This window comes from Ascaphus truei, unplaced genomic scaffold, assembly GCF_040206685.1.
Source record: "Ascaphus truei isolate aAscTru1 unplaced genomic scaffold, aAscTru1.hap1 HAP1_SCAFFOLD_3256, whole genome shotgun sequence".
Taxonomy (NCBI): domain Eukaryota; kingdom Metazoa; phylum Chordata; class Amphibia; order Anura; family Ascaphidae; genus Ascaphus; species Ascaphus truei.
The window spans coordinates 10,001-23,018 of NW_027456242.1; the positions used below are offsets into that span (position 1 = coordinate 10,001).

The window sequence follows — 13,018 nt, forward strand, 5'->3', positions numbered from 1 at the left end:
TGATTATTCATCCATAGGGAAGATTGTATTGTTGCCTTCCTTCCAGTTTTGTGAAGCACTAAATATTTCTTGGAGAGAGGACATTTCTGCCTCACTAGAAGAGATATACATTAGCAAGATCTCTGGATCTCAATGCTCATATTACAGGCCAGGCGATCTAAGGCTAAGGCCCCGCTCCCAGAGTCAGCGCACCTGCGCTGCTGACAGGCGGTGCGCTGAGATACACAGACCGCGATCTGCGGTCTGTAGGGAGCGGGAGCCGGAGCGGGAGGTGGGCGGTTTGATCGGGAGGTGGGCGGGAGGTGGGAGGTTTGATCGGGAGGTGGGCGGGAGGTGGGCGGGAGGTGGGAGGTTTGATCGGGAGGTGGGCGGTTTGACAGGGAGGGGGGCGTGGCTTGAGCGGAGGGACCCGCTACTCTCCCCCCCCCCCCTCCCTCCACGGACTCGGGCTGGAGCTGGAAAGTAAGTTTAAACACACACACGCAGGCAGGCACTCACGCACTCATACACACACACACGCGCGCACACACAGGCAGGCACTCATACACACACACACAGACAGACAGAGGCAGGCACTCACGCACTCGGGCACACACATACACACACAGATAGGCATGCACGCACTCAGACACACACACAGAGAAAGGCACTCACCTGCTGTCCCTCCACACTCCTCCCCGCTCCCCGAAGCCTCTCCTCCTCCCGAAGCCTCTCCTCCTCCCGAAGCCTCCCCTCCCCATTGGCTCACAGCCACACACGTCACGCGTCAAAGCTAGAAAACACCATTCTCTGGTGTCTCCAGCGGCTGACGCGCTACAGCGTGTAATCAGCTGTGCAGCCAGTGGGGACCGGGACCGGCTCGCGAGGATTCCCCTGCTGGTGGGGAACTCGCGACCCGCCACCCGCGCCAACGAGCGCAGCGGGACCGAGGCCTTATACCAGATCATGGACATCACAGCCTCCTCAAATACTGCAGAAGAGAGGCACCACCAGATCCGTCAAAAGAAAGCAAAGTTCCTGAAGTAAAAAAGTGGGGGAGGGGAGTTGGGTGCGTTGATCTCATGATCCTCGTCCAAAAATAATTTATTCACATTAAAAAGAAAAAAATTGATCTTCCTATTTGTAAAATATACGGTAATATTAGATTTTCTAAAATGTTTACATGAAAAACATATTCATGTACAGTATAAAGAAAACATCATTTATAAAAACTAATTAATGAATGAACTGTCTCTTCTGCTGCCCAAAGTATAAGGTTTCCAATTCTCTTCAGCCACATAACCTCAAAAACAAACGATAGGCGCAAGACATAGCATAAAATCCTTTATATGTCAAATGGAGAACAACAAAGATTGCTCTTACAAACAAAACATGGTATATTTCCTAAATCTGTCCCCGCGTCTCCCCTCCTGAAATCCCTCTCCTGGCTTCCGATCAAATCCCGCATCTCACACTCAATTCTCCTCCTCACTTTTAAAGCTTTACACTCTTCTGCCCCTCCTTACATCTCAGCCCTAATTTCTCGCTATGCACCATCCCGACTCTTGCGTTCTTCTCAAGGATGTCTTCTTTCTACCCCCTTTGTATCTAAAGCCCTCTCCCGCCTGAAACCTTTCTCACTTTCTGCCCCGCACCTCTGGAATGCCCTTCCCCTAAATACCCGACTAGCACCCTCTCTATCCACCTTTAAGACCCACCTTAAGACACATTTGCTTAAAGAAGCATATGAATTACACAGTGGATCAGCCTGGACACATGATACATAAAGCTTGGCCCCCTGCAGACGCACTTACTAGAATTCCCTCCTACTGTCTCTATACGTTCCCCTTACCTACCAATTAGATTGTAAGCTCCTCGGAGCAGGGACTCCTCTTCCTTAAAGTTACTCTTACAGTGTGTCTGAAGTACTTATTCCCATGATTTGTTATTTATATGATTACAACATGTATTACTACTGTGAAGCGCTATGTATATTTATGGCGCTATATAAATAGACATACAATACAGTATATTCGCCTGTATTTTGGAGTTCCTAACTGTCCATTAGAGAAGCTGCATCTCCTTTCACCTCTGGATCTCCGATCGCTCGGGTGCTTGGGTTCAACATATCCTTCATGCCCTTCATTAAATGATACATTGATGTATCCCTTGATGAAAGCACAACCAGCGGTGAAACGCGTAGGATTATTGGAACTCAGTCGGCTGCAGGAGAAAGCAAGAGCTATGCCTCCTATCTTCCCCGCGAAACCACTTCCGGATTCACATAACATCTGGGTCCCTGCGATCACATGGGACCCTGTTCCATAGACACCTGATTGCAGGCCCTAGCAGTGAGCACCTTGAAGTCGCCAGCCTGGCCATGTTACTATCAAAGGCACAGGTAGTCAAAGCAGGAGGCGAGGCAAACCAAAGTTTTTTGGAACCTGTTGACCCCGAGCGATCATAGATCCAGAGGTGTTGAAAGCAGGAGAAGTCTCTGTCTAAGTGAGTTAGGAATTCCAAAATACCGGTGACTAGAAAAATAATGTTTGTGTGAGTGCAATCTTTATTGTTGTTCTCCATTTTACATATAAAGTTTTTTATGCTGTATCTTTCACCTACTGTGTCTGTTGTTTTTGAGAGTACCTGAAGTCTTTGTGAATTCATCTTCCCACCAATTCCTTTAATTCAGATAGTTCTCATGAAGCTAAAATAGGATGGGGCAGAGATGACCACACTGATAGCCCGAAACAAGCTGAAAAGGCATTGATTCTCAGACTTCATCTTTTGATTCGGCAACCTTGACCTCTCCCCCAAATGCCCTAATTTTCTGCATCAGAACCCCATAATTCACCCCAAGCCAGAACTATTTCAGTTTACGGCATGGAAATTGAGCAGAAAGAATGGGACAATTATGAGAACCTTCCTGCTTACTATCTTCATTTTTCGCTAATCCATCCAATGAGATGCTTCACAATTCGGATGTTATTCAGACTATTAATTATTATATTAGAGCGGCAGCTCTACAAGCCTGTATGGATTTCTCATATAATGTTAGTATCTTGCCCACCTGAGCATGTCCTGCTCTTTTCTTAACTTTTTCTGAGGTAATCTTTAGACTGCATTCGGCTTTGAGGAGAGCTTAATTTTATCTTCCCACAAAAATAAAATGCAAAAAATGGCAATCCCTGCAGACAGCTACTTTACCAGTGAACTTTAGATCCTCAGAGCAAACATTTTATATAGTGTTCAGGACCTGAAAAGGACAGTCGATTTTTCCAAAATGGATTACAAGTTGCAGTTCCGAAGCTTGTAAATCAGTTGGCCACATTCCACAGTTTAAAGTTAATGCTCATTACATGGGATTGGATGTCATACCAGGGGAGATTTGTAATGCAGCTACGTCGTCCCTACATTTATTAGACATACAGGCTGGATCTGCAGGATTCAGTAGATGCCAGGCTTGGCAGACGAGTTTTACAGGCGGTCAGTAAGTGCGTAGTCTTTTCCAGTTTATCGTGTATGCTTTGCTATATTTCATTCATGTTGCATGGGGACGCAGAAGAAATGGAGAAATTCACTTACGATTTTTCCTTCTAGTCCCTCCATGGCAAAATGTATTATTCCCTCCTTGTTTGGTGTGTTGGGGACGCTTTTTGTTGTATCATTTAAGCGTGTAACTATGGATATTTGATCTTGGTGGAGTGAATGTCTCCTTTATACCCGAGCCAATTATTGTAACCTACGTCCAAATGGAAGATGAGTTGTTGCCAGATTTTGACACTACAGAGGCCTTTAATAGAAAATTGTTCCCTTGAATGATAGTATGCAGAATAGTATATTATATGCCGGGTTCACTATGAGACTTTAAAAAAAAAATACCCCTATTTCTACACAGGTCAACGTAGGATTCGTGTGCACACACTGTGTCTGCCGGTGGTGAATTCTCTGCCTGATGTGTTTGCAGGAGCAGATGTGCAAGCTGTTACCTGCCTTTTGGCAAGCATGGGTGAGTTAAAAAAATAATCTATAAATAAAAAATACCTGGGGGTGTTCTATAATGCTAAAACAAATTCAATGAGCAATACAAATAAAAAGCATTTGTTTGAAATATCAAATAAAGGTGCCAAGTTGTTCCGTGATTTTGTAATTTTGACTACTAGAGGGCCTTAATCAAATAGGTAAAAATGTGACTCGTGTGGAGATTGAAAGTGGAGATTTACGGGGTCGTTTGGTTACGCCAGGCTACCTTTGAGAGGTTTGCGTTTAGAACACTAGAGACATGCAGCAGGCTGTTAAGTACATTTTATACGTAGCTTTAGCTACAAATCTTTTATTGGTTGTTCCGTGCTTAAGACTTAAACATGTCTCTTCTAGCACCCAAACAGTAGTAACATGGTGATTTTTAAAAAAATGTTAGTCACTGTTTTTAAATTACTTTTATGGTCAGTCTTATCTATTATGTATGATATTGCAAAGTGGCTGATGGTAACACAGAATGGCAGGTGCCTGAAATAGGTTGTAGTCAAGTGTTAAAAAATAACCAGTTGGGGGATGTGCGCGCAATTTACTGCCAGGGAAATTTTCATGTGGTAGGTGCCGCTAAAGAAGTTTCACTTCAAAAATACAGTTGCATAAACAGTGATATCATTTTTAGTTTTGTGATTTTGTTATTACAGCTGCAGATCGATCAATCACATCAAGTCTTTCAGATGCAAGAGATGCCTTAGTAAATGCAGTGGTAGATTCATTAGCGTCCTACAGCTCAACACTTTCAAACCTACAGCAGTCCACGCTGATAGCACCAAACTCTCTGAAGCTGTTTCCTCTCTATATTCAGGCTCTCCTGAAGCAAGTATGTTTTTGAATTTCAAACAGTACAGTATTCAGTGACGTGTTGATTGGACTGGTTTAAATGTAGCATGCTATTCTTCGGTGTGACGATGGAACTGTGCGGTGGGTACACCTGTGTAAACCATATATTTTACATAAACCAAAGCTACATCTGACAATTATTTTGTGTTAAAACATTCACAATAATTTTATGATTAGAATAGTGAAGAAAAAATCAAAATCAAAACTGGTTTATTGTATATTTCATGTTTTGGCTAGTGTTTGTGCCACCATTCTACTTCCATGAAACTTGTGAAGGTTAGCATAAAGCATGCCAAGATAACATTGTTATTCAATTATAATGATATCACACAATACATCATTGTTGAACCATTTTGTCACTGCAGCTCTATTGTCTCCTTGAAAAATAATGAAAATTAATAATTGTATTTATACTGTATATCTAGAAAGCCTTCAGGACTGGCACCAGTACACGTCTGGATGATAGAGTCTTTGCTATGTGCCAGATGAAATATCAGCCGCTTGTTCATCTGATGAGAATGATTCACCCAAATCTGTACAGAATAGACAGGCTTACCGATGAGGTATGAAAACATATGCATGAAATATGAAGCAATTTTAGAAAAAAGCATCCAGTGGTGTTTGACATTTTCAATTTGATTAAACTGCAGTACCATTTTCAGTGACAGTCTAGTTATTTCAGTTGTTCTAATCACTGCTTTTGTCTTTCTAGCCATAAAGCCCCCTCTTTCTTTCTCTTTGTCTCTGTCTCTCTCTGTCTGTCTCTCTCTCTCTCTCTGTCTCTCTCTCTCTCTCTCTCTCTCTGTGTGTGTGTGTGTGTGTGTGTGTGTGTGTGTGTGTGTGTGTGTGTGTGTGTGTGTGTGTGTGTGTGTGTGTGTGTGTGTATAAATGGTGTTCCTTCTGTTAGCTGTGTGGAGCCTATTCATTCTGTATGACAGATAGCAGCTGTCTGCATGTGACCTCCATTTGTATTTCTAAAAAAATTATACCTGACCCTCAGCTGTCGGGTAGTCTTTTATTTAGGTGGGATTTTTACAGCCTCTGGTTCGGTGCTTCATTTACCTGATACAAAATGCATAGCTAATAGCTATAATTAGTGTTACTTTTCAAGCATTCAGTAGTAGAGACTGTCAGCCACACAATCCTTGGTAGTTTTGTTTATAGCTTTTCAGTTATTGCACAAAATAATGTCATCTCCACAATTCAATGTAAATTGATGAGCCTTCTTTTACCAGATTGGTTTTTTTTTTTCCCCCTCGTGTTTTATAAAGGTTTAGTCACTAAACTTTAGGGCATCATGCACCGAACCGTTGAAGCCAAAGGCTTGCTCCATTGTTTGCATTTGACCATGTGACATTGATGTATGAAAACTGCTGAAGCAGTAATCACATTGCCAAGGCAACTGACAACATCCAATAAGATCGCATTGTGCATGTCATAAGTAGTTTGTAACCTAAGTATAATGTTAAGCTTTTGTTTCAGCGGCCACAAGGACACGAAGTTTTGCTAAATCTGTACCTTGCTAGGTCTCTCTTTCAGCTTTCTGGTGCCCCCATTTAGTTATTATGGTCAGGTTTTGTATATTTGTTTGAGAGTTTTAGTACAGACTTTTTCTTTACAATACAATAGTTACATACAACAAAAGACAGGGGAGCCCAATGCTACATCCAATTGACAAAACCTATATGGTAATAAGTATAAAGTTAAATACAGTACTTCAATAATAATAATTTCTTGGTTATTTACTTAAACCCTTTGGCCAAAGAGTCATAAGCCTGCATACCAACGTCAAGGTATAACCAAATTTGCAGGTCCTACACTACACTGTGAACCTTTCCTTTTTACCTCTGTATGAAGGGGAACAACCATAACTATAACATAATCACCTCTCCCCACCTTTTTAACTTGGGAGGTTTTCTCATTTTGCTGCATGGACAGGACCTACTATGGTTGTTCCCCCTCATACAGAGGTAAAAGGAAAGGTTCACAGTGTAGTGTTAGGACATGCAAATTGGGTTATACCTTGACGTTGGTATGCAGGCTTATGACGCTTTGGCCAAAGGGTTTAACTAAATAACAAGAAAATTTTATTGAAGTATTTACACTTTATACTTATTACCATATGTACTTTGTCAATTGGATGTAGCATTGGGCTCCCTTGTCTTTTGTTGTATAAATTTGCCACGCTCAGTAGCACTCCTTTTGACCTGTCTGTCTGTGTGTCTCTGTGTGTGTGTCTCTGTGTGTGTGTCTCTGTGTGTGTGTGTCTCTGTGTGTGTGTGTCTCTGTGTGTGGTGGTTTGAGCTTGCTGGGAATTTGTGTGTTAATCAATACAATAGTTATCAGACTGTGTGACAAACATAAGTTACTGCACAGCGCAGCTTTTATTTTTTGTGAGGTTGAGTAGCTCTGTTGTTGTGCGTCATATGATTGAAATGTCATTAGTGTCATAGTGACGACAATGCTAAGAGAGCATAATGAATATCGGTGACAACAACCAGTGGCTCAAAAAGACCATCTTTTTAAAACAAGAAGTAGTAATGCTGGTCTTTTCTGTCTTATAGGGGGCTATACATGTTAGTGACCGGGTTGTGCCTCAGCCACCGCTTCAGCCCTTATCTGCAGAAAAGCTGGCGAGAGAAGGAGCTTTCCTTATGGATTCCGGTTCAGTAAGTTTATGCATTTTTAAATCTTTTTTCTAAACTCATGCTATTGTAAGAATGTCTTAATTATTGCAGAGCCGTCTTAAGTATTTAGAAAAATAACAAATTATGTAGTATATATGTATATCTGTATTTCTAGTTATAAATGATATATTATTCACTTAATTAGTAGGCAGCAGAAATGTTGTTCCATATGAGAATAAATGGATGACATTTTCACAATCCACAGAACCCAAGTTCTAAATGGATATCTCTACCTCTCCTCGTAGATCGCAGACCACATCAGGAATATATTGGCTCTTTACAAATAATAATAATAATGGCAGTATGAGTTGTTGGTCAGTGCTGGCAAACATTTTTAAACTAAAATAAACAAATAAAAAAACCAACAAAGATGCCCAAAGCTACTTCCAATGTAACAAAAATACACCGTGCAATACCCATATATTCTCTTTAAAAAGGGTTATTTAGTTCAACCCTTTGGCCAAAGCGTCTTAAGCCTGCCGCCACTTCAAGACATGACCCTTAGAAGGTCCTAACACTCCCTGAGTTAAAATTCTTATTTACCTGTGTAATTACAGATTTTTTATTTTTTTTTACCATTTTTAAACTCCTAGTGAGCAGTTTTTTTGTCAACTGATTTCTGAGGCAGTGTAACTTCAGAATGTACAAGGGCCAGAGTATTTTGCTGTTTGACCCCAAGAGTTTTATTGCACTATTTTTTTATATTCGTAACCTGTTATATTTACTTGTATAATGTAAAAAATATAGCAAATTAGTTGTATTTCTTAGAATGGGTAATACGTTATTGTAATGCCTCCGTGACTGTTCTTTTTCTTCTAAAAGCTGCCTATTTAGGTATGATAGTGAAAAACGCTCTAAATTCATCAGTTGGCTTGCAAAATTTGTTTCTAAAATCCAATTTTCAGTCCTTCATTTTAGAGGCATGTTAAGCTTAGATTATTCAGCCACCGCTTTGGGCATCCCCGCAGTTCCAATCATGTTAAAAATAATGAAATGAATGCTTTAAGGCTACCAGGAACGCTGTGTGACTGCTGTGCTGACAGCAGCGCTGTAATAGGTTTCCATCACTAATATAATCTGTGTTGACATAAAAGATGTTTGTGTATTTTATTAGGATTTACAATTTAATTTTTAAATGCTTCCGGCACAGTGAAAATGTCTCATGTATATAATAACGCATGCATGTGGGGTTTAAAAGGCAATTCATTTTTCACTAGACAACTCCTAAATATGTGCATGCATGCGTTGTGTGTTACAAAAAATAAATGTATATTATGGAAATAAGTGTATGCTATAGAAATGGGGTAGGTTTTGGGCGCCACTCCATAAAAAAGACATTATGAAACTTGAAAAAGTGCAGCCGAGCCACCAGATTAAGAAAAAAACATCTAAATTATGTTTGTTTACATTTGAAAAGAAGGGTCTAGAATGGGGATAACGATTTACAAATATAGTTAAGGTCAATACAAGAAACTGTCGGGAACTTCTTATCCCAAGGATGATACAAATTACACGGAGTCATCCCTTGAGAATAGAGGATTGGAGATTTCACCAGCAGCAGAAATAATTATTCTTTACAGTAAGGGCAATTAAAATGCTCAATCTGATACCGGTGGAGTGTGTGATGGCAGATGCAATAGATTTAAGAAAAGGTATACTGGGATATACCAAATAAGTTGAACATGAGAAGTATGCTGTTCTGGGGAAAGTCGCGAAGGAATTTATATTTTATATTTTCCACTTATGAGACATGATTGGCTTCTTTTTCACTGAGGTTTTTTGTTTACCTTCCTCTGAATCAATGTAACGATAGAATGCTTATCAACTGGTGAAATTTAACATAGGTTTAGTGTGTGTCTTTTTTTCAATCTCATCTACTATGTAACTGTATTAAAATGTTTGTAGTTGTTTTATTATTGGTGGTAGTAGCAGTACTGGTCCTTGAAACATATACATTCATTGTCGGTTATGATACGTTTTTAGGGGGGCCCACATTACACAGTACTCTTAAAGAAGAAACCTTTGAAGCTTCTAACACTCTGTACACTAAATCATTTAATGTAGGCAGAACACTAATGTTGGTGCCCTATAAGGTGTCAACCTACATAATTTTAAAGTAAAACTATATAATAAATAATTAGGTTTTAATCCATGCAGGTAAATCTTCTAATGGCGGTTGTGCTACTAAATTGTGCATAATGCCTAATATGGTTGTCATTTTTATTAATGATTGGTTAATTACAACACAAGACAGGTCTATTGTACTGTGATTGATATTCCCCATACTGTTGATGATTTAGTGCATGTGAGGGTGTGGGGTTACTTGAAAATAGATTATAATAAGCGGCGTCACAACTTTCATTAACTGCTCACCATGCCACCCAATTCTTCTAGCACAAAGCATTTTCTCCAAAAACTGCAGAGATGCTGATATTATATCCTCCAGCAGTAACTTCATATCATTGGATCTTTCTAAAAATATTTCACACTTGTTCTTATCCGCTTTCCACATCTTAATGCCTTATTAATAAGGTTGGACCAGAGGAGTCAATTCTGCAGATCAGCAAAGCATGCTTGATAAGCTGTTAAAATATTTTGAAGGCTAAAGTCATATGATCAGCTTTGCAAACTTGTGAAACCCAGTGATTCAGTGTGGCGCTAAAACACAGTGATAGTGATATTTAAATAATATTAAATAATATATTGTGTAACTGAAAGAAACTCTCAACCTTCCAGGGAATATACACTGATTCCCTCACAAAACGTATGAATCCAGGACAGGAAGGGAGCAGGATCATCAGGAACACCCAGAAAAAAACATACAATAACAAATCATAGTGTAGTACTTATGGACAATTATGGGTCAGAATTCAAGAAGAAACTTGGCTCTTACGGATCGCCTACTTACAAGAAGCAGGATAAAAAACAGCGTTTTTGTATGTAAAGTTGAATAATATATTCCTCCGCCTAAGATAGCAGCATACAGCAGTCACTGATGGTTGTAAACTGGATAGTGTAATCGCCGGGGCTTTCGCTCTCACAGAACAGCAACCGCATTCATACAGAGAAAGAGGGAAACATAGTGTGTACCAGGTAACACTAAAAATTTATAAAAGAAGCATAGAAATGTGTACTCACAATGCAACGTGTGAGCACATTCACATAAGGTTTCTTTGAATATCAGGCAGCTACACAAACGGCTTGGCAGTTGGAAATGTCCTCCACTCCACTCAGAAATCCCCTCCTCGAGGGTGCCCCCTCGTCCGGATAGATGGCGTCTGACGTCACTTCCTGGCCTCGGAGTGACGCCTTCCGGTAAGGACGGGAAGATCAGGGGGTATGGAAGACTCGCCGAGCCGCAGCAGCAGTGCCTCTGGGGTTATGATGCAGCTGTACTTGAGCCAAGCTAAGGAAGGAGACAGAGTACAGCTGCATCATAACCTGATGGTCTGATAGCCTGCTCCAACCCCAGAGGCACTGCTGCTGCGGCTCGGCGAGTCTTCCATACCCCCTGATCTTCCCGTCCTTACCGGAAGGCGTCACTCCGAGGCCAGGAAGTGACGTCAAGACGCCATCTATCCGGACGAGGGGGCACCCTCGAGGAGGGGATTTCTGAGTGGAGTGGAGGACATTTCCAACTGCCAAGCCGTTTGTGTAGCTGCCTGATATTCAAAGAAACCTTATGTGAATGTGCTCACACGTTGCATTGTGAGTACACATTTCTATGCTTCTTTTATAAATTTTTAGTGTTACCTGGTACACACTATGTTTCCCTCTTTCTCTGTATGAATGCGGTTGCTGTTCTGTGAGAGCGAAAGCCCCGGCGATTACACTATCCAGTTTACAACCATCAGTGACTGCTGTATGCTGCTATCTTAGGCGGAGGAATATATTATTCAACTTTACATACAAAAACGCTGTTTTTTATCCTGCTTCTTGTAAGTAGGCGATCCGTAAGAGCCAAGTTTTTTCTGAAATCTGACCCATAATTGTCCTTAAGTACTACACTATGATTTGTTATTGTATGTTTTTTTCTGGGTGTTCCTGACGATCCTGCTCCCTTCCTGTCCTGGATTCAAACAGCTTTGCAAACTTGAAATGTTTGAAAAGTAGGAGTCAAATTATTTAGCTTTTCTGCACTGTGGGTGTTCATCCATGTCATTGGTGGTAGTGTGCTTGGCTAAATCCTGTTTGCTTAGCAAATTGTTAATGGCCCTTCTAGCACAGAACAGGGGTAAAAGACCATACTTGTTAGCCAAAAGTTTGTGAGAAAAAATATAACCTTAATTGAGCTCAGAATATATATGATCCTTATCGAAGCAAATGTTTTTCCCCAATAAAAAGGATTCTCATATGGTAAAATCTGCATTTAGATGGACTTGTAATACCGCTATTTATTTTTATTTTTATGATATATATATCATAGAAAAAGAACAAAAAGCACTCCGTAATAATAGTCACTGACGTGGGTGCAGATCCTATAATGAAGAATAAGCAATACGATACCGTTTGGAAACGAAAACAGGCAGCACTCCAGAATTGAACAAACAAGTGTATTGAAAAAATAAACACAAAACCAACGTTTCGGTCCACGAATGGGACCTTTGTCAAGGTTGTGCAGTTACAGGACAGAAGTGAACACATATATATACCCCTAGAATACTCACAGATAACAGGTGCTGCAAATCAAGTTGATTGCACAGCGTGATGTCAGATGAGGTGCTGACCTTGGGTAACCTCAATGTGAGCACTCAGTACAAAATGTACTTAGTAGCTCAATAGGAAAAATAGTGGAAGCCACTGCAGGGGGATTAAAGTTCACACACTGGCTCCCGAGTCAAAAGTGGTGTGTGTAGGCTCCACATGTATGTGTGTGGCAGAAGCCATAGAGCTGAACTGTGGTCCCTATTCACATTGCTGCAGTGTCACTTATGTGGCAAACAGAAAGAATGACCCAACCACAAATTGCATATGTGGCCAAGGTCAGACATGTACTGTCAGACAAAAATCAATATTCCAACGTGCTAAGTGCAAAAATATAAATATAAATGTTAAAATGACGATGTGGAAGGCTGTTGGTCACTCGTGGACCTAGTATCAAATCCGTGGCTGTTTCCGTGGACCCGGCACGTGGCCAATATAAACTGCCCTGGCATAAAGCTGTGGCAGAAGCGTCACAAGACCATTGTAATGGATATATAATGTGTGACACTGCAGCAATGTGAATAGTGACCACAGTTCAGCTCTATGGCTTCTGCCACACACATACATGTGGAGCCTACACACACCACTTTTGACTCGGGAGCCAGTGTGTGAACTTTAATCCCCCTGCAGTGGCTTCCACTATTTTTCCTATTGAGCTACTAAGTACATTTTGTACTGAGTGCTCACATTGAGGTTACCCAAGGTCAGCACTGCATCTGACATCACGCTGTGCAATCAACTTGATTTGCAGCACCTGTTATCTGTGAGTATTC

General features: G+C 40.8%; 1 protein-coding gene across 1 annotated transcript in view; it reads left to right on the forward strand.

The window, feature by feature from the left end:
* LOC142483471 (protein transport protein Sec24B-like) overlaps positions 1 to 7,571 on the forward strand; it is a 16,134-nt gene extending 8,563 nt beyond the window's left edge. The window contains exons 4-7 of the mRNA XM_075583480.1: positions 3,878 to 3,988; positions 4,659 to 4,834; positions 5,280 to 5,417; positions 7,419 to 7,571. Of these exons, the coding sequence (XP_075439595.1) occupies positions 3,878 to 3,988; positions 4,659 to 4,834; positions 5,280 to 5,417; positions 7,419 to 7,556 (563 nt within the window). The 3' untranslated portion in view covers positions 7,557 to 7,571. The remainder of the gene's footprint in view (positions 1 to 3,877; positions 3,989 to 4,658; positions 4,835 to 5,279; positions 5,418 to 7,418) is intronic.
* Positions 7,572 to 13,018: the final 5,447 nt, after the last annotated feature.